The following is a 20,935-nucleotide window of genomic DNA, read 5'->3' as shown; positions in this document are numbered from 1 at the left end:
GTCAACTGCAAACACGGTCGCAAACAATATGACTGGTGAGTTGGGTGAGTTGGAGCGACCGCAAAGACTCGGTGTATTCTCGCAGAAACTCCTCCTGTACACTTGGCCACTGGAATCACGGATACTAGGCGCGGTACTCCGTGCAGACGGGGAGATCGTACTTCTACAGAGCAAAAGCAATTATCCGATCAGCGGTCGTTTGTGATCACAGTCTTCAATATGATCTCCGCCCGCGAGGCCTCCAAATTCGCGGTATGCGCGGGGTTCCGGCGAATATCCGCTGAGGAGAATTCTCCTGGGATTTATTTTGTAGAGACAGCATCTCTACGAAGTATTGTACTCTGGATAAGTACGGTTCATTGATATCGATTCGATCGTACTCTATACTATCTGTTTCGGAACCTGCTCCGGTATAATATATCTACTCTGGGGATAGCCCGAACCTGAACCACGGGTCCAACGCGGTCGAACCCTTGTCGCTCGCTCGTTCTCCATCGCCAACTGCCGCAGTTCACCCGGCGCAACTCCGACGCTCTCCGACTCCTAATCCCCCCGTCCGGTTGCAACCCTTACCCAGCCCAGACGACTAGAAGGAAGAGCGAACTTCTAGCTCCAGCATCGTCGTCGCACTATCACTCTAAGCCCCTAATAGAACAAGAATCTCCACTAATCCTTCAGGAATTCGCAATTCAAAGAGTCCCAACGGCCGCGTCGTCGTCTCCATTCCGGGATTTTCCCCGAACCCCCATCTAGTTAGTCCAAGGCCGTTCGAGTCGAGGCCCTGCCCTGATTTACGGAGAAGTGATGAAACTATGAGGTGATGGATCGTGATGACGGGAAAACTCCGCCCGTCTCATTTTCGGCCCTCGGCGGATTGCTGCGCGATGCGTTCCGGCTGGATGGATGGCTTTGTTTTCTAGCCGAGGTGGTTGGGCTTGGCTGCGACATGGACTATTATTGAGTGCCTTGTGCTGCTTGACGGTCGCGTCACTTGAAATTGAGCGACAATATGAAGCTGAGGATCGAAATGCGACCTTAGTGAGGCATGTGAAGCAAATTGAGGAGTTTCTCTGAGGCGATAATGCGACTCTGGCTGCTTCACTGCTCGAACTGCTTCAGATGCTCCGATGCTCAGATGCTTCAGATGTTTCAGTTGTATTCTACTGGCCAAAGTACGAAGCCTCGGTCCTGCTCCCACCCCTGCTTTTGCTTCCGCTGCATGTACGGCTATCTCTCTCGATGCACCAGGCCCGATTTGTCTCGCGAGTCCCGGGTGCCTGAAACCTATTCGCCTGAAAGGCGTACTCTGCTCAAAAATCCAAAAGACAAATCAAAAGACAAACCAAAAGACATGTCGGCCCAAGGTGGACTTTGATTTTCAGAGCTAACCGCGGCACATGTCAAGCGCCTCCGACAGCAAAAAGGACGATACTCCCGATTAGGCATGTAGCTTCAACACCCGCGGCCCAGCAGCGGCCCGTACCCGTCAGACAAAGAAAAGACAGGTCACAACAGCATCGTATAGTCAATGAGCAGTCCAACGGAACCACGGATAGGCTCCAGGTTTATGGGACGGCATCCGCGCCACTCGCGGGAGCCCCAAAACTGCCTGATCCCCTCTCGCATTGCTTTTTCTGCTCATTCACTGTAGGGCCAGACGGCAAAAACCAGACGGCCGACTAAGATCGAACCGCTGCGCCGGGCTCGTAACTCCCCACTTAGCAACCCCTTTCTATGGTAAAATTTGCAGCAATATAGCAACAATATTTATTTTCATGCCCAAGTGCCAGGGGCAGCTCTGTGATGTGGGCAACGAAGCCCAAGCTATGAGAACCGCCCCGTACTCCATATAATCTACTAGCAACAGCCAGAGACATAGGTACCTGACTAGCCACACCCGCCCCCACAGACCAGCCTCAGCTCATGAAAATCCACCAATGATAATCTGTTTGTTGCCTCCGCATTTCACGGGTAAGCCCGCGGAACAAGCGGAAAAGAACTGAAACTAGTTAGTCTACCCAAGTGTTGGGTTTGGTGGATCCTGCGTTCTGCCCCTTTTTTGGCTCCGGTGTCCTGGTAACTGATGCAAAGTCGATCTATCCAATTTCTTAACCACAGATTGTGATATGAGTCTGTGATTGTGGATGTGTCTACGAGTACAGATAGTTCCACTTTTCTTCATTGATGCTCTGATCTACTTGACGCATGACCTGAGAATCCACGTAAAGCGGAAGTTGTTGTAAAGTTGGGCTTGAACTGTGGAGATGAACTTGAGACGACTCGTCACTCAAACGAGACCAGACGCGGAAGGGGGTTCCCGTGCCGTACCAAGATCAGGGGCAGACAAGGGCTGCTGCAGAAGGTAGTACTGTATGTACTCCGTAGCAGACTCCCAAGGTACAATTTACAAAGTACTCCATATTTTCGAGTTATGCATAGGGCATTCTTCCGCATACTACAACCCTGGAAGCATCGCCCCACTAAACCTTGGTCTTGTCAGCTCGCCCTGTGTTCAATTATCAATGGTTGCTACCCGATCTTGACCTTCAATCCACAAATGTCCAGTGGATTTACCATCCCTACGTTAATTCCGTACTCCATGAATAATCATCCCTATCCTGAGCCCTTACTCGCACTGACCGCATCGGTATCCTGCAGATAAGCCGGAGTATCTTCATATAGAGTCGAGAGGACAATTATGCAAGTGCAATGCGGTGCACTGCGCGCTACGGCAATCCAGCAATGAGGGCTTGTCCTGGTCTCTCTCTGGCTGGCCGTACATTCCGATGACGATTCGATTCCAGCCAAAGTTCATGCATGCACGCTTTGACTCTATCGATCGGATGCATTTCATTGGCACACCTGCATGCCATAGCAGATCATATCATTCCCCGTCCGCCTTCGGGGACAGAGCCACGGGCCACCTCTCCAGAGCCTAGATTCAATAACCTTCAGCATCACAAGGTCGGATCGAGGGTTGGAGAGGTGCTGGGAAAAGTCCGGTGGAAGTACTTCTACCTATCATATCTCTCTCCGCTCGGATGATGATAGTTAATGGCTGCATATGCTAAGGTCAGTCGTGTGGTACGATAACATAGTAGGTACTCCATGGCCCTGCTATCACCCAAGTATGAAGCTGTGCGCTCTATTGGCCTCTGCACAGACTTCCATACCAAAAATACCATCTTTGCCAATGTAGGGTATGTGCAATGCGCGGACCTGGAGATAGAGTCCGCCTGCATCCCCAGACGCGGGGAGCAGATTAACCTTCCCGAACCAAGTCTAATCAAGGGGCCGACCCTTGCAAGGCTCTAGCAGCAAATCGACCCTTGAAGAATAACCCCGCCGCGCAATCACAAACCCTGGAAACTACCCAGATTCTTGATTCTTCAGCTTCCTGCGGCGCTGGAGCTGAGCTGTACTGAGCTTGGATCCGTCCGGCCATCCATACTTCCAGCGCCGGGCAGGCGGGTCTTCCTCCCCGCCGGGATCTCAACGCAAGGGACAGGTAGATTATGCAAATCATCTGCTACACCACGGTATCTGACGGTGATACTGGTCGCGGACGCGGTACTTGGACCCCAGAAAGCTTGAAACTACCGGAATCGGGTTTTACGGTTCGTCATTGTGGCTTGTCACGTGACTACCAACTGACTCCAGAGGATACAATTAACCGGCTCTGCTATGAGACGGACTTTGACGGACAAATCAATAGTATACCTTCCGAGTCCGGTTTACACCCAAGCTGTTCAGGATTGACAAATACTCGTACGGTGTGACGAATCCAGCGGAAATGGATGGATGGATGTCCTGGTCTCTAATCTTGGTGGCACAGTGCTGTTCCTGCTACCTTCTGCAGATTACAGCTTTCATGCGGGAACGACGCCACTGACGAGTCCATCAACTCTGTGGCGTCCATTGACTGGGAGTATATGTAAGAATTTCGTACATCTACACAGAGAAAAAGGTCAGTGCTACCGTACAGATGTGACTCCTCACCGCGGAAGCGCCTCCCCGATTCCACACTGGGTATCTGCAAGGGAAGATGGGTCCAAGCGAGGCTCAGAGTTATGGAGGACTTCAGAATCCAGGGTCTGGCCAGAATGGCCAAATTCAGTATTGAGGGGTGCAGTCCTAACGGGAATCTAAATCCAAATGGCAGGCGCGGATCACTTCCTCAGTACTGGTAACCCGTCGATTCTCGCCGAAACCAGAGTTGAACTTTGGACTGAGTTCAGCTGCTGAGTTAAATGCAGCGACCATTACCAGAAGCAAGACTCGTGAGTTGAGCTGAAGATGAGACGGTGTCTGACTCGTGTCGATTTCTCGGCATAAGCTCCTCCGCGTATCCACTGTACGGTAATATATGCTCCTGACTCTGGGGACCCCAGACGGGGGTTCTTCGGGGTAACTCGGAAATGAAAAGAGTAATGGAATCCGCCCCCAGTTAGGAATATATTGCCACTGTTTCCTGTATCCACCGCCACAGTGCTAGATCACAATCTAGTTTATACAGCGGTAATCAGTATTCTGACTGTTCGGATGAGGATTTGCCGCCACCGGCTATGTACCCAGCATGATCGGCAGTGCATCCGCCCTCGGATAAAGCCCGGTGTCCCTCGGCAGTTATCTGGAGCATGGGATGGCTAAAGTCGCTAGAGTTAGAGAACCCTAGGTATCGGAGTCGGAGTAATCTGGCACATGTTTTAGTCACAATCATACTCTTGTGATCTTTGGATCTGACGTTAACTTCATATGCTTTGGTCGGGTTGGCAGCGTCATGTTTTCATCGAGGCTTACATGTGAAGTCGTACGCCGTAATCGTAACTGGCCGACGATACAGTATCATACAGAGTAAGAACTAGTAACCAAGGACACCAGAGTCGCAATATACAGAGTACAGTCCTGAGGAAAAATCTTATTGAGCGCGGCAAGCAGCGGATGTGTCATGCTAAAATAAATATAGGTAACTATATGGTAAGTATAGCGAAAGGAGGGGGAATATAAAATAAAATAAAAATACTACATCTTATAGGTGCATTAGAGTCAGTGAGCAGATCAACGGTAGTTATAGGTATATAGGCAGGTATATAGGTAGATATATATTTCTGCACTGTTTGTCTGATATTAACCGACAACCGGTCACCCTGAGAGCCTCATTCCAATTCCACCATTCACCGTCGATTGTATGGAACATAGTACTCTGGACAGGTGCCACGATCCACGACGCTCACGAACTCCAGCTCGGTCGCCGAATCGTCATTCTCTGGGGTCGGCGTGCTGAATGGTATCGTCGTTAGTGTCGAGGTCTCGACACTAACGAGATCCACGGTGGTTCGTCTTTACGCCAATCGGGCGATTCAGGGCGTTCCACTGTTGACCTTCACAAGTCTAGACTGTCGATACTGCCAATACCACATGTAGTATGATATATTGTTCACCGAACCTTCATATGGGGCACGCGGCTGCCGAAACAAGGTCTTGACTTTCCTCAAATCCCGATTATCCTGATTTATGGTCGTGGATGCTCACCGCACAGATGTAGAGGGAAGCCACCCACGTCGATGTCGTGGCCACGCCTGCTTCCAAGATTATCCAACGTGGCGCGACGACTTCTCCGACTTGGGCGTGGGTAATCGCGCTTATCGAATATCTCGAATATCGCGATTTTAGGAAATGCCACCCCTCTATCCGATGGCGGATTATCGGCATCCCCCACCTACCGTTTCGCCCAGCCTCCCCACGCCCCGTTGGTAAGCATACTCTGAGGATATTGTCTGAACGCTGGATCGGCTTGCCTCTAGACCCTGGCTATGGAGGGGTGGAGGACGTGGTGGAGGAGGAGGTGGAGGAGGAGGTGAAGTGTGCGTCGACTCAGCGCTGGCGGTCGGAGGAGACCAACCCGCGCCGCATGTAACGGTCTCCATTTTGGAAGATTCTCTGAATAACCGGTATGAGTTTGACAGGGCTCACTGGTGGCCCCGCTGTTATCGCGACCGGGGTGTTGTTCGAGAAGCCTTCTATCGGGCTGGGTTGCATCCGCCATCCACTCGTCACGCCAGACCGGTTAGCGATCCTCTGACGACTTTATCATTGTCGTGATATAGGTTATAATTGGAAACCGATTTGCAACTATCTCTCGCACGCTTTTGGCCCTGTTTCTGCTGATGACGGCGGACGCCGACAAGCGAGACGACACCTGGACGAACAGACCTCGTCGCTCGTCGTTGTCTCAGACGCTTTGTTTATTGCGACAGCTGAGCCGGTCTGAGCGAAGCCGCTCATCGGCGGGGTTTGTTCTTCGATTGGACTCCTTTCGTACGGTCGGATCTCGATGTTTTGGTGATATTCCATTCTGGACGGCCACTGGCCGTCGACATCGCCAATCGCATCACCAATCATATCGCTCATCACGATAGCCGCCTTGATGAGTCCTTCCAAGTGAGTCTGGATCTGACCTGGATTACGACGATTCAAACACACAGACCTGGTTTAGTGGAGTGATCTTATCATTGGATTAGATTATCCGCTGCAGATAAGGCTGGACCAGGCCCTGACCCTCACCTACAAAAGTTTGGTCCTTGTCGCGGACGCGCATACGTACGTCCGGCGACGTTCAGCCTGTCATGTCAGTCTGCAGCAGCGCACTGAGCATCCACTATCCAGTCGATCTGCAGATGATGAACTGATAGACCTCGTAAGTGGGTCTGTTCTTGGGATATGACGAAGAAGCTCCATCTGCGCTTGGGACGTCCAGGATTCCATGCTCGGCTGAGGAGTTCGAGACAGGATATCCTTGTTGGCGAACGATCATTTATGCGGGTCTGGACTGGATTATCTACAGATCTAGACTCGAGCTCCAAGCTCAAGACGTCCTTCCGCCACTGGACCCTCATCCTGATATTCCCAGTTGTGCCCATAAATAGATACGGTGGATGTACGGGTCTATGAGTATGTTATGATGGTGACGCGCCTCAGGTATGAGTCAAGCCAACGAAGCCAACGAAATCAAATGGACCGGCAGAAACAAAATGCGAAAAGCCATGAAAGACTCGAAGTAGCGGTGAATCCACTTTGCTCTGCCTGTGCTCTGCTCTTTTGCATGCATCAACGCATGTGCCCTAACCCTGCTGCTGCTGTCCGACCCATTCAACCCCGACCCGACCCGACCCTTCGCACAAACGTCAAACATAGAGCGCGAGTGGAAGCAAACCAGCAGAGAATAAGTACTGCGCCATCCCGCCATCGCGACATTCGTCAAGTGGTTCAGGTTCGGACAGGTCAAGCAGGAAAACCCTGTTTGCCCTGCTTTCCCGCTGCCGCAGCAGCTGCCGCAGCCATTGCCAACGGGTATCAAACTTGCACCAGGATTCGATCTGCAGCATCCCCAATCTCCCAAACTCAGGGTTTTTTATTAACCGATGTCCAACCTCGCGCGGGTACAGACTTCCGCGTCCCGTACCATGGGCAATCCTTGTTTCGTCCCCGTCCGCCCGCGCCGTTGAGTTCGTTTGATCGCAGTGCTCGATCTCGAGCTCAAGCCCAAGACGGGAGACTAGATCTAGACTCCATTTACACCCTGTCAAGGGAGGAAGTACATTACGACTGCGCTTGTGAGCACGGTTGTTAGTGCTGCGCTGGGTTTGCGTTGAATTGATTGTCTTCTGCTGGCAATTGCCGCGGCGGCTAGACGCGAGTTGTGGCGCCACCGCCCCAAGTCTGTTGATGTCGCATCGATTCAGGTCGAAATAGATATGCGCGGTGTTCTTTGTGTGGACATGTCTATCACACAGCCAGAAAGATCGCCTGCTGAGCACGGTTGGCCGCGGCCAGTATGCGAAGCTGAAGGTAACTCCTCTCTACTGATGGATGATTGTAACGTCCCAGTTATGCTTTCAGGAACGGAGTATTTAGCCTCCCTACCCAGTACTCAGAAGGCAAGCGCGATGACCGATCAGGTACCGAGACGGCAGCTCCTACCCTTCTGACGCTTAGAACAAGCGCACCTCCTACTCAAGCTGCCACTATAAGCCAGTGTATACTGCATATGTTGATGCTAGACAGAGCTCTTACCCGCGGACACATCGGTTCAAGAGGTACATCTGAAGGTGTCAAATGCCTGTCTTAAATGCCCCTCGGTTTCAGCATCTGATCACTTGAGTAGAAAGCAAACTTGGACTCTGAACTCTGGTCTCTGATTGTTCACTTCGCCTTCGTGTCGAATCGTTTCAGTATTCCATATACTGTACTCCGTACTACTTACTGGTCGTCGTTCTACTACTAGCCAGGGTCAGGAAGGTAACGTCAGTGCACAATGCTCAGCTACCCAGCATTCGACGACCAGGTCGAATCTAAATCTAACCCACCCAATTGCCGGGCTGTGCTTTTACCATTTCAGTCTATATTTGGACAGCATATCCAGAAATCGCGACTAAGAAAGGAAACAAGGAGCAGACAGTGTGGAGGAACGATGCAGCGAGTGAACTAAATAATAAAGAACTCTTAAGCTTAAGTAAAGATTTATGCTACGTCCTAATCATATCACATACATTTCTTCCTTGATCCTCCCATAATCATTAAAGCTTCTTCTAATGCGCCCTAATTCTTCCTCTTTGTCCTTCCGATCCTATACCAACTCCAGCCATCACCAGCCGAAGACAACACAAAAGTACTCTACTTCCTCCTCTTAAGTCTTTGATGTGGCATCTTTTACCTTAACCCTGCCATCAAAGAACGCTGAGAGAAGGGTGGTATCAATTTTTACTACCATCCCTAACTGGCTAGGAAACCAGCCAATCTAAACTAGAGCCCTTTCGCGAGCAACTCCCGCCCAACTTCTCTAAACAAAGAATCCCCCTTATCCTTGCCCTGGTCACCATTCGTGATCAGTTCCTTCTTTCCCTCAACAGCCTCCTTAAGGTTAAGCGCCCGACAAAGGTCTATTACCGCGCCATCCATCGGCACCTCGTAGATCAGCAGCCCCAGTGAGAAGAGAAGGCCGTGCAGGGCCTCGGTGCTAGACGATTCCTGGGCCAGAGCTTCGGCGACCGACGCTGTTAGCGCGACTTGTTCTTCTTCCGTTAGAGGTTCGCTGCCGGTATTGGCGAATCGCGCGTTATGATTCAGTGCGGCGAGGTTATAGGCTAGACTGGCGGCGACGACGCGGAGATTGGACTGTGCATTAAGGAGGCTTGATGTGACAAGTGAAAGGAGGGCTGGGCGGAGGGGATTCGATGGCGAAGAGAGATGATTTGTGTAAACCGGTGTTTTAAAGAGGTTACAGGCGAGTTGGAGGGTGACGATGCGGAGGCTGTAAGATGTCGCTTCGTCCTCTGAGGTGGAGAAGAAGGTGAGGAGGAGGGTGTGGCTTGTGTCTTCGCCGAAATATGCGGCGACACGGGGGTCGACAAAGAGGACGCGAACGAGGTCAACGAGGGCGAAGCGGTTCTCTTGCGGGGTGGAGTGAAAAGTTTGAGCGAGATAGGTTGCGAAGGTAGGGAGGTCTGATGGTAACGGGGTATCTGCTGAGCTGGACGTAGTACGATGTTTGATGAAGTCGATTATGGCGAGGAGGGTCGGGTCTTGGTCATGCGGTTTGAGTTTCTGCATAAGTTTCTCCAAAGGAGGCGTCTTGTTGTACGTGACGTAGTTGGTGATGGTGCGCTGGAAGCTCGGAAGGCGAAGCTCGCGGTGTGGGTGCGTTGGATAAGCCATCTCTAAGAGAAGACGAACGTTCCCACGAAGTTTTCCTGCGTCGGCACCGGCCCATGTATCAAGTTTCTCGCCACGCAGGAAAGTCATGAATGTTGGCGTTGCGTGAACGCCGTACCGCACGGCGACATCATGGGCCATACTGGTATCGACTTTGAGTAGAACAGCCTTAGAGCCGGCTTCTGCCGCAAGCTCATCATATACCGGATACATCATCTTGCATGATGGACAAGTAGCCGAGGTGAAAAAGATGACTGCACACGACTTCGAAGCAGAGGACAGATGCTGCTCGAGCTCATTCAAGCTGCCCACCACTCGGACCTTGCCCTGGGACTGGGCTTGAGCCTGAGTGTGCGACCCAGCAGGTCCTGATCGTGGCGCCGGCAACCCTTGCCCTGGAGCCTGCGTGACACCACGTAGGGCACTCTCAATCTGAGGCTTCAGCATCTGCCCGAAGGGCGTGCTCAAAAACGTCGTCGGAAGATTCCGAATATGCTCGGGAATACTCTTCCCAACAAGGAACATAGCCAGATCTTGAGTAAAGTTGTTGCAGTTGTGCAGGAAGAGATCATAGGACTAAACCGTCAATATCTCGCCAATAAGTAACCAAGATAGTTTTCATACCTCTGGTGTATAGATCGAGCTCAGCGACTGCAGATACTCCTCCACCACTTCTAAGGGCAGCTCGCTCGTCCCAATATGGATCTTCTCCATGGGTTGGCCGTGGTGCGTACTACTAGGCTGGGCTGTCTGGATGCCCTGGCCGAAGTAGTACTCAGTGTTGTTGAAGACCAGGGACGTGTGGTAGATGGCGTCGATCTGCACCCCTGTCAGGGCCATCGAGTACTGCCGAAGTCAGAAACAGCTCAAACCAAGCTGAATTATGGTATGCATACCATTCTTGCCAGGCCCTGTTCTAGTTAGCAATGTTCATCTAGCATCCCAGCGTAAGCATCCTTACCTGCGACAGGTCATAGACATACAACTCTATATCCATCTTGGGGATGCCGGGTCGCTGTAACACAGAACCAAAACAGCGCAAATAGTATAGATCTGAAAAGTCTAGAAAGCCGGGAATGCAAATCCAAACGTGCGCCTTATAAGCACCATGTCCGCTGCAAAAAGCTCAAGACGATGCCAGGCACGCACTGTTACGTCAGCATCGCGGGTGTACAGCTTCCGCAATCTTCGATGACATGCGATGATGATCGACAACTCCGTCTCAGAGTAACCAGCTACAATATACATCACATCCTAGATCTTGCAATGTGATGGACTTGCTACTATATCGACGATAACTAAACCTCCACTCACCCCACAAATGGCCGAGTGCCGCCCGCCCTTTCACGGCACTCTTTGACGTCAATTGCATCGCAAACGACCTCCGGCAACTGCCATCACGGTCACTCTAGCCCTATGGTAAGTTCTAGTTATGATCTACCTTCTCGACCTCAAGAATAGCATGTACGGCGACTAACGCTATGCCCGTCCAGCCGCCAAAGAAGCGTTCCGCACCGACCGGATCGTCGTCGGGCCCGAAGAAAGCGCGGCAATCCAAACTCGCCAAGGAGAACAATATTAGCGGGGAAGAGGAGAATGAGATAAAGGAGGTGTTTAATATCTTTTCAGAGGCGAATGAAGAATTTCCTGATGAGAAGGATGGTGTTATCGCGCGAGAGGACGTACGGAAAGCTCTTGTGTATGTCGCTCCCTATTCCACAAACGTCAAGGTGGGCGGACAGGGGTGGCTAACGAGGATGGTTGGCAGAGCTCTAGGCCTTGCACCCTCCTCATCAGAAGAACTCCAATCAATTCTGTCGGCCGTCGACCCTACATTCACAGGATACGTCCCCTACGCGCCCTTTCTATCTGTTGCGGCGGCGAAACTGCGATCGCGATCCGATGATGCTATGTCCGCAGAGGTGGATTCTGCCTTTCAGCTGTTCACGCAGGGGACCGACGGTCCAATTACGATGGGTCATTTGAGGCGGATTGCGCGTGAGCTGAAGGAGGATTTGGACGACGCGCTGCTGAGGGATATGATTCTGGAGGCAAATGGGGGTGTGGGGGTCGATGCTGGGGTGTCGTTAGAGCAGTTCCATGAGATCATGCAACGGGCTGGAGTCTTCTAGGTGGTTGTATCAATGACTGGCGTTGGCGTTGGCGTTGGCGTTGGATTACTTTGTTGGTGTTTGTGGTCAGATAATAGTAATAGGCTCATTTCTACCTTCCACTATGTTGCTGTCGCCAATGCCAAAATCCTATGTATTCCACTAGGTACTAATACAAACAAATACGCAGCCCGGTAGAATTCCTAGCAGAATATTAAAGGAAAAGACCAAAGCCGATAACGCCTAGTATGCTTTCTTCTGGGTATCACAATACATGCAGATGCATGCGTTCAAGGATGCGAAACAAGTGAGGAACCAAACCTGCGGAGGTCAATCGACTTCTAACATCTGACCCTTCTCGCTGGCTTGCTCCCCCTCGGCCGATACGCTAGTAGCGCGGGATGTGTCGTACATTGTTGAACGATCCGTAGTCGTGGACATATTAGAGGACATATCTTCTTGGGAGGGGGAGAAGCTCGATATCGGATTTCGGCCATTGGTATCTAATCTGGCTCCGGGAGCTGGTGTCTCGGTGGCCTCGTAGAATAGCATAAATGCCCCTCCCTGGGTCATCACGTTCTCCTCGCTGACCATCTGGACGTCTTCGTCGCTCAGTCTGTACCAACGCTCAGACCTTTCTTTCTCACCATCCGCTTCTAGAACTGCTTCCGGTACTTGAGCTGGGAATACTTCAACTGGGTGCTTTCTATAGCATATATAGTGGCCGTTCTCGTGACGACCATAGTGAGTGACTACCGCGCGCAATTCATAACGGCGATCGCCATCCCTCGCCGCGCCTGGCGGGTGTAGCATCGAAACCCGAGGATCAGTGCCCCAATTTTCAACCTTCTGCTTGATCGCTTCGTCATAGCTCCCTCCCAAGCACCATTCGCCCAAGTCAAGGACCCTAGGAAATTTGACTGCTGCGTAGTTCTTTCGTAACAGGCCGGTGTGCTCATCGAACACGCTTCGATTGATGTGGATTGCCAGGCAGCCTGGTGGCCTGGCGATGACGGCTTGCCTTGACTTCGTCGTCGTAACCCTATTTTTAGATGGAATGTGGCATTTTTTCGACAGAGTTTTCTCTGTAAAGTCAGCTTCCTCTAAAGCTTCTTCAACAGCCTGTAGCCTCTGCTCAGCCGATGATTTGAGTGCGTCTGAGACTTTTGTCCGCTCCTTAGCCTCTACTAGCTTTTCATCGTCTTCGATTTGCTGCATCAAGTTGCGAAGTTGGTCTCGGGCGCGGAGCAGTGTGCACTTGGCGCATTCCACACCTTCAATCTGCTCAAGATTCATATAATGGTCCAAACAATCACGAACATCATATTCATAGCCAGCGCCTAGAGGCACGGTCAAGCAGTTGAAAGGAATCAAAGACAGTCCTTCTGACCATCCACATTGCATACATCCTACCCTTTGCGCAAGAAGACCTTCTAGAGGATTGCGGAAAGATTGGTTTTCTAGACGTCCAGGGTGCATCGGACCATCAGATTGTGCTGCTGTTGTTCCAATAACATGTTCCTGCGGTCCTGCCATCTTCAACCCCAAGTTTCGAGTCCGTCGTCGTGTAGCTTGCTGTACTTCATGATCCAACTGATCGACAACTTTCGAGAAATATTCCTGCGCATCCTGCTGCTGCCAACTGCTCATTGACTTCAAGTCGGGTGGTGCCCAAAGCCTTTGTCCATGATTATCTGCACTATTCAACCGATCAATGATTTCTTTGAGAGCTTCATGGGTCGATAAAGAGATTTTTCCACCGAGTGAACTAATATTCCGCTCCAAGAACTCCGCAAGCGAGGGCAGCGATGCTAAACCCTGAATTATACTGTTCTGGTAGCACGAATTATCCCAGTTTCCTAGACCTGGAGGGATAGTGTCTTTGCTTCCCAACAGGGCGTTGCTGAGCCCAGAGAGAGCCCTAGCTCGAGGGAAAAACGACGGAAACGTAGCATGGTTGAGTCCGAGGATGCGCTGCATCGCCTCACTTTTAGCTTGGAGTGTCATCTCCGCCGAAGGTTCGTCCGAACTATTCGTCGACTTCGAATCGAGAATGGCGATGATGCGGGAGGGAGTTAAGTAGACGGCAATGTCCCACGAGGCTCTGGCAAATGAAGCAGGAATTGATCTGAAGTGGTTCAAGAAAAAAAGCACAGATACTGTTGTGACAAGGACGTATGTCAAGGAGGCGTTATCTTGCAAGTGGTGCCAGAAGCTGTCATTATGGCTGTTTCTATCTGAGTAGTAACTCTGAGTGAGGAAATCAATCCCCTCTCGACGAGCATTCATGGCTGATGAAGAGTTATAAGACGACGCATAGAGACAGCGATGCTGGAGCACAGGCAACTACAGAAAACGTTGTATGGAGGAGGAAGCACCTGCAGATCGCCTGCATGTAAGCGCCCCAGTTGCGCTTCTGGCCGGTGTAGTCTCCCGTAACCGTGTTTTATCGATAGCGGTCTCCACAAAAATATTCTACGCAAAACACAATTTATACGACCACGTTAAATATGGCGAAAGCAAGGCGTGAGTCTATCTCCTAAATAACGCTAAGTACTTTCTAACAATTATTTTCAGCTCCCTCCAAACACTCGCGGGCTGCCCGCCGGGCAGCATCTCCGAGTCTCGACCTGGACAAGTCTCTGACGAATCTCCCTCGAGCCGAAAACACTCCTTTGCAGCGCGAGTCAATCCTCGCCGATCGTGCCAATGCTGGCGTATCTAAGAAACAGTCGAAACCAAAAGCAAAGTCACGGGCGCAGCGATTACGGCAGCAGAAAGGTATGGAGAGGGCGGAGGCTGTCATGGACCGGCATGAGATCAAGGTGGCTAAGAGCACCAAGCGTGCGAAAACGGTCAAGAATCGCAGGGTAAGAGTTGGTCATTGTGCATGATATGATCCAGTTTAACATGCTTGTCTAGGCTGATTGGAGTGATTTGAACGGGAAAGTGTCCAAGTTTGAAGCCCTCGCCGGAGTAGATACTGGGGACGATGATGCCATGGTCGACGTTACCGCAGCGAGCAGCAAACCCAAAACACGCACCGCACAAGTTACTCAAGATCTCCCGGTAGACGCGCATGCTGGGGTTGATGAGGACGACGAGATTACCTGAGGTAAAATAGAAGGAAAGGCGATCATTTCTTCGGCCGTAGCTGGTTAATCATCCGGCCTATCTCGACGGCAGACGGCCCCGAGGCCTTGGCTTGGAGAAGCTCAAGGGTATTGATATCTTTTGCCTTGAAGGCCTCCTCTCCAGCCTTTACAATCATTCCGCATTTCACCCACATCTCAATTCTTTCCTCCGCGGGTAGATTGGTGCATTTTGGGACGAAGACGGAAGCCAGCTTTGTGTTTCCAGCTCCTAAAATTTCGTTATAGAAAGGCTTCACGATCATGTCAGCGTGCATGACACCATGATAAATATCTTTGCTTTACTCACCTCCCATCCTATTGGTGACTTCTTGATCTTGCCAATCTCTTCCAGCTCTCCCCAGTCACGCTTCGCTACTAGCGCTCGTAGTCTCAACCACCAATACGTCCTCTCTGGCATTTTAAAGTCGCTTTGGATCTTTTGTGCTCGCCTACCGTACCCTGATCTGATCAGCCTGTAGACAGTCTCATTCAAGCTCAGGCCAAGGAATTCAGATCGTTCCGCCAGGTCTTTGTCCAGAGCTTCCTGTGTTTTAAGTAATTGTGACGACTCATTTAACAGGTTCCGATGTAATACCAATGTCGGGTCTTTAGAGTCCGAAAGTAGTCGAGAAGCGAGTAGAAGCTTTTCTTGTTTGCGCGGCAAGTCGCTCTCTTTCAGGGCATCCGAAAGAAGCACATTTGACCCGTCCAAGGGTCGATCATCCTGGTAAAACAGATCTTTTAGCAACTCGGGATCTTCCTCCCGAGCGGTTGTTTCCACAAGTGCAGACGCCATTGGCCGTGTATTGATCATCCTGAAGAAGCTTGCGATAGGAAGTTTGCTCTTCAAATGAAGAAGAACGTAGTTAACAAGATCGTCATCTCCGCTCTGTAGAGCTTTGTCCAGTGCGATCTCATCCTCTTCCATATTCAGAAGCAACGGAACCTGCTTACCGGCCCGCGGTTCGTGGTTTAGAAGCTGGGTTGCGAGGTGTGAGCGGCCTTCATCGTAAGCCGCTTGTGCGATGGCCTCGAAGGATATCCCTGGCTTTCCGTCAAGTCTTTGCACAATGAGCTTGCAGACAGCTTCGTCGTCGACTGTAGAAACCTTGACCTTCGAGCTTCCCCAGTGGACGTATATTTTGTCAGCAGGTAGCTGGAGGTATTCTGATATCCGGATAGCAAGTAGATAGTTCCTTCTGTTCACGAGACGCTCAATTAGCTTCTCCGATGTCAGGCGCATATACTGGTCATATGAAACAGCGAGTCCTATTTGGAAGTCTCTCACGGCCTGCAGAACCCGTAATTTCTCGGTCATCTCGACAAATTCGTCGCTGTTGTACAAGTCAAGAACTGATTTTCCAAAGGACGCTGCTTTCAGCAGTCGCTTCTGCCAGTAAGCGTCGAATTCTAAGCCAGATGCCTTAACACACATATCAACAGCTTCTGGTAGGCTCGGTTTGATCCGTTGGATATTATCATCTGCTTTGGGAGACTTCTTCTCCAGGAGGTCGATAGAGTCTAACAGGACTGACGCCGGCGATGTTGACCCAAGACGAAAAATAGTCTCAGTAACATCTTCTCCAGGTTAGCGGCAATCGACAAAAACCCGAACAGGGTACTTACCTGATACTTTGTGCAAAAACTCGTATGTATCGTTAGTGAGTAGGCCAACGCCGTCAAATTCCGGCAACACGTGAACAGTCCCGTCGTACCAATACCTGTCCAGATTAGAAAGCCTTTCACCTAAGTAATGGTGTGCTTACCGTGCAGCTGCACCATTAGGCCCTATAAGGTGAACCTCATCTTCCCAAGCAATAACAACGGCATCGTTGCCACACCATTCCACAGCTCGGGGAGTGACCCGCGAGTCCGGGTCGTACTCACTGTACTTGCTTTGGAAGTCGCTGCTCACCACCCAGACCTTCCCTTCAGCTGTCAAAAGAGCAACAAATTGGCCCGTGGGCGACACGCTCGCATGCTTAAAAGGTCCATTTTGGAGCACTTTATCCTCAGCCTCCGTAGGATCGACGAGGTAGATCGTCTTATCAACAGCAAGAAGAACCTCAACAGAGCGGGATAACGTATAAGCTGGTGGAATGAGAGACCACGAAGCAACCTCTCCTTCCGGACATTGTGCTAGGAGCCTTGGTCGTGGCTCGTTATAGCTGGAAACAGCAATCAGCTGGTTATTAGCCAGCAAGGCAACAAAGCCGGAGTTCCAGAATCGGCACGCCCTAACTCCATATTCCTCTGCTCCCTGTGAATGTTAGATAGTCCGCCACATTGAGTCAACGTGAGCGCTTACGTTCCCGAGAGAAAACGAGGTGAAGTCACCGTACAAACCAAAGTAGCGCCGAACAGTACCGTCTTCTGTGATCACCAGCAGTTCCTCTTGATCAGACCATCCGAGCCCCCTTATCGTCCCATGCTCCCACTGATGAGTTAGAAAGGTATCCAGCTCCCTAGAAGATGGATGAACCTACATTAAGCCGGTTGATCAACTTCCCGGACCGAGAGTAAATATCAATGTTCGACTTGCCGGTCTGAGCGTCGCGAAACCTTAGAGGTTTACTCTCATCTCGATACAGAGCTATATGCAATCAGCGATATCCCTCTCGCGGATCTGTCTTACACACCAATAGCCCCTCCGTACGGAGCGCCGGCAACAATGTAATTCTCCAGCTCAACATCCTCACCGAATACCGAGTGGTATAAAGGGACTTTTCGGTAGAAGCTAGACCCGAGCCTTTCCCAGTTAGCTAGAGGATTAGACGGCGCCATTTATTGACGGTTTTATGGAAAAGCGACCCAAGTATGGAGTCGCAGAATGGATGTTCCTGGAGCTCTGGCTACTGTCGTTCGGAGCTCACATGGCTGGGCTGCGCTAACCCGATTTGATCACGCCTATATCAGGCTGCCCACTGTCCCTACCCCAACTTCTGCAACTCACCCGACCAGCAAGATGGCCAGAGACTAATGTACAATCATGAGCGTCATATCGATGGATAATAATGGATAACCTTCAAAATATAAGCGTGCTTGCGCATGAGTTATCGGATCTCGAATTGGCCCTGCTCATTTGTTTGGGCGGGCGGGAGCACTGTTTGATTGAAGCTACTGAGGGCAACATCCATGACGTCGCGGCAGAGCTTGCCTTGGTAAGTAACTACCTCGTTATCTAGGTATGGAACTTACAATCACTCAGATCTGCTCCCATACGTATGGTCTCAGATACGCGGTTGTGGAGTTCTCTGGTACAACTTCTCTCGAGGATTTTCACGATCAAGTTTGTACCCACTCGCGCAGCGAGCCAGGAACTGTAGCGGATGTCGTTATCGCTAAGAACTTCGACTATGCGTCCGAGCGTATACAACTCGAGGCCGTGGAGGTACATTGCCGTCTTAGTGATTACGCCGACTTCTGCTCACCTATACCAGTTAATGCGGTCGAGAAAGCTTACCACGTCCAGCGGCGTTCGTGAAGCCCCAACGCACTTCCTGTTTGTTCCCGTTATAGTCCACGACTTATCGCAGGTGCGGCCGAAACTCAACGTTCACTTAGTGAGTCTCCTCTGGCAGCTTGTTATGCTGTCTAACGCGCCCAGAACGACACTCTCTTCATATCCCACTTTCACGACTCTGAAGGCGGGTATGTGTACTTAGAAGATGATGACTGGATGTCTGAAGGCCAGGCCTCTATGTCCTCTGTTGTTCACAAACCAATCACGAGAGATAGTCATCATACGAGCATCGACCATGAAGTATATCCCCGCTAATCTTTGCACAACCTAATTACTAACGTACCAAGCTCTTAGAAGCACTCCACGACGCGAGCAAAACGGTTACTACAACCGCAGAGCTTGTTCAGTACCAACAAGACATTGTGGTCTTTCTCCGCCTGAGCCGCGCTGTCGCAGGCGGTATATCTGCGCGATCCAGCATTCAGTTCGCAAAACTAGCAAAGTAGGATATCTAACGCTCCCCACAAGACGTCTCTTAGGCTGACGCTATAGACTGCTCGCTGTTATTCACGGCATTGACTACGTCACGCCATCGATCGTAGCGCTGGCCGCTAACAAGGTCTTTCGTCATCGTATCGTGGTGGCACAGCCCGAGGATGATCGCAGCTTGCAGTATGGGAGTGACTTAAGCGCTGTGGCAAAGGTGTTGGAGTATGCGACTCCGGATACAATATTAGAGAGTGTGCTTGGTCTGGAAGCGCCTCTGTAACCAGCCTATTGGTTATTGCTGAGCAGATGACGATTCCTAACGCCCAGCGACAATCATATATCAGTGCTATGTCCAATATCCACGATGCTGTCTATGCCAATGACTATTCGCCGTGGCCGACACTAGGTCCGCTAAATCTCGGCCTTAAAAACATGTCTGGCATCATAAATCCTTCCTCCTTCTCCCCTTCATCACCGTAACTAGCGCGCTCCCTCTCCACAACCGCCATGACCCTCCTCCACTCCTCCAACACAGCCTCAATCTCCATCCGCGCATCCCCAACGAGAGCATCCATCTTGATATCATTCCGGTCATACCCGAACGGGTCTTCAAGCTGGGATCCAATCCCCTCGATCCCATAGAGCGTAAAGATCACCAAGCTAACAATTGGGATTGTCCACCACCCCATGTCATCGACCATCGCAAATGGCAGCACACATCCATACAGCGCAAGGACCTGTTTTTGGTGAATCAAATGGGCGACAGGGATGGGTGTTAGCTTTATCGTCTCCATTTTGCCGAAAGCGTCCATGAGCACGTTTAGCTGCGCTTGCATCTGGCTTGCTCCAGGCGCGTTGAACCACCCCCTTTCCACACCGCGCTTAATAAATCCATCTACAAAGAAAGATAGCTGGAAGGGGAGACCCAGTCCCTCTCCCTCATACCCCTGGAGATCCGGCGGCAACAAGCCCGCATAAACGGGGTTGTAAACCGCTGTCCCGTTCTCTCTCAGGTCACTACCCAACAAACCCGGGAGACCACTACCAAGGCCGGCGAAATTAGAGGCAGAGGCGCCGCCAAAATCAGTCTCGAAAGCTGCGCCCCATTCCGCGCGGAGGTGGTTCTTAACCGCGAATGGGATAGCAGTTAGGATGCGGACAGTACGCTCAATGTCGTGTTTCTCAGCGGGCGTTGGTGGGCGCGCGGTGCTGTAGGCGTTCGAGAGGATAGTACGGACGAGATTGCGGATTGTGGTGTGGATAGTTGTCATGCCGTTACGGCCGTCCCAGAAGCGGTTGTACGAGGTTTGGTTGCGGAAGACGAGCATTAAACCAACGACGATGGAGAGAGATGGGATCTTTTATGCAATGCATTAACGGCCTTGGTCACTTTCCTTTTTTAAAAAGGTAATACGTACTATAGAATTTGGCAACCCAACCGTATCAAAAACATAGCGATCAAGCCATACGACAAAGGCCGTGAAGATGGCGTGGAGAACGACTTGAACTAGGATCGCACCGTGAATTGCGCCTTTGATGAAGCGGAATACTAGGGGCCATCTGTACATAGAGTCAACCTCTGCGACGTGATAATCCGGTCTCTGTGCTCACCTTCTGGGCTTGCGCCGGGTCGATAAGAGATGCGGGTGGGTGCTTGCGCGAGAGTGATGACGCTCATGATGGCCGTGGGAAGAGTGTTGACGACTTAGTGTCGGGGTAGGCAGTTCACTGAAATTCAACCTCATAATGTCAGTTCATTTTTCGCGACTTGCAACGTTACTGACGGAAGAAAGACAAACAGCAGAGAGGAGAGAGAGGCGGAGTAGCGGTCAACGGGCGAGTGCGATATGCCGCTAAATACTGGGCCAGAGCAGTGAATTCTCCCAATATGGTCGTTATCTTAAGGTCCAGATATTCTGGTAATATTCAAATCATTGATTGGATCTGTCAACGGTCATATGGGGTCATGGTGTTATTTGACACAAATCAGCGACAAATAAGAACAGCAGATTAACCAGCCAATGTGC

General features: G+C 50.9%; 7 protein-coding genes and 1 pseudogene across 8 annotated transcripts, besides 2 other annotated features; 4 read left to right on the top strand and 4 right to left on the bottom strand.

Annotated features, from left to right (window-relative positions):
- Window positions 1-1,801: part of a sequence feature (contig 1.187 1..8430(-1)) that runs on past the window's edge.
- Window positions 1,802-20,935: part of a sequence feature (contig 1.114 543..25936(1)) that runs on past the window's edge.
- ANIA_06916 lies at window positions 3,109-5,917 on the top strand (annotated as a pseudogene). Its single transcript has 10 exons — window positions 3,109-3,200; window positions 3,860-3,934; window positions 3,968-4,186; window positions 4,257-4,280; window position 4,854; window positions 4,967-4,977; window positions 5,036-5,045; window positions 5,212-5,334; window positions 5,546-5,753; window positions 5,805-5,917. Coding segments are annotated over exons 1-10 (876 nt in total).
- On the bottom strand, window positions 8,803-10,819 carry ANIA_06915 (bifunctional C97 family peptidase/thioredoxin family protein; the record flags this gene model as incomplete). Its single annotated transcript, XM_659427.2, has 4 exons — window positions 10,673-10,819; window positions 10,608-10,622; window positions 10,336-10,557; window positions 8,803-10,287 (listed from the first exon to the last, which is right to left on the bottom strand). Exons 1-4 carry the CDS (start codon window positions 10,706-10,708, stop codon window positions 8,803-8,805), a joined length of 1,758 nt encoding a protein of 585 aa, XP_664519.1. The 5' UTR covers window positions 10,709-10,819.
- On the top strand, window positions 11,128-11,977 carry ANIA_06914 (EF-hand superfamily Ca2+-modulated protein; the record flags this gene model as incomplete). The annotated part of the gene is made up of 2 exons (XM_659426.2): window positions 11,128-11,130; window positions 11,205-11,977. The coding sequence occupies 2 exons, from the start codon at window positions 11,128-11,130 to the stop codon at window positions 11,841-11,843; spliced, it is 642 nt and encodes a 213-aa protein (XP_664518.1). The 3' UTR covers window positions 11,844-11,977.
- Window positions 12,153-14,111, bottom strand: ANIA_06913 (ubiquitin-specific protease UBP1; the record flags this gene model as incomplete). The annotated part of the gene is made up of 2 exons (XM_659425.1): window positions 12,153-13,162; window positions 13,229-14,111. 2 exons carry the CDS (start codon window positions 14,109-14,111, stop codon window positions 12,153-12,155), a joined length of 1,893 nt encoding a protein of 630 aa, XP_664517.1.
- ANIA_06912 (Alb1 domain-containing protein) lies at window positions 14,333-14,936 on the top strand (the record flags this gene model as incomplete). Its single annotated transcript, XM_659424.1, has 3 exons — window positions 14,333-14,348; window positions 14,400-14,692; window positions 14,745-14,936. 3 exons carry the CDS (start codon window positions 14,333-14,335, stop codon window positions 14,934-14,936), a joined length of 501 nt encoding a protein of 166 aa, XP_664516.1.
- Window positions 14,959-17,740, bottom strand: vp16 (tethering complex subunit VPS16; the record flags this gene model as incomplete). The annotated part of the gene is made up of 7 exons (XM_050611140.1): window positions 14,959-15,207; window positions 15,264-16,534; window positions 16,583-16,677; window positions 16,723-17,216; window positions 17,265-17,393; window positions 17,443-17,549; window positions 17,596-17,740. The coding sequence occupies 7 exons, from the start codon at window positions 17,738-17,740 to the stop codon at window positions 14,959-14,961; spliced, it is 2,490 nt and encodes an 829-aa protein (XP_050467194.1).
- On the top strand, window positions 17,917-19,311 carry ANIA_06910 (uncharacterized protein). The gene is made up of 5 exons (XM_050611139.1): window positions 17,917-18,117; window positions 18,165-18,347; window positions 18,397-18,607; window positions 18,767-18,921; window positions 18,972-19,311. The coding sequence occupies exons 1-5, from the start codon at window positions 17,971-17,973 to the stop codon at window positions 18,996-18,998; spliced, it is 723 nt and encodes a 240-aa protein (XP_050467193.1). The 5' UTR covers window positions 17,917-17,970; the 3' UTR covers window positions 18,999-19,311.
- ANIA_06909 (protein BEST2) lies at window positions 19,292-20,586 on the bottom strand (the record flags this gene model as incomplete). Its single annotated transcript, XM_659421.1, has 3 exons — window positions 19,292-20,266; window positions 20,327-20,457; window positions 20,520-20,586. 3 exons carry the CDS (start codon window positions 20,584-20,586, stop codon window positions 19,292-19,294), a joined length of 1,173 nt encoding a protein of 390 aa, XP_664513.1.

Source organism: Aspergillus nidulans, chromosome I (assembly GCF_000011425.1).
Source record: "Aspergillus nidulans FGSC A4 chromosome I".
Lineage (NCBI taxonomy): Eukaryota > Fungi > Ascomycota > Eurotiomycetes > Eurotiales > Aspergillaceae > Aspergillus > Aspergillus nidulans.
The sequence above is the reverse complement of the archived record's forward strand: the minus strand, read 5'-3'. Positions and strand labels throughout refer to the sequence as shown.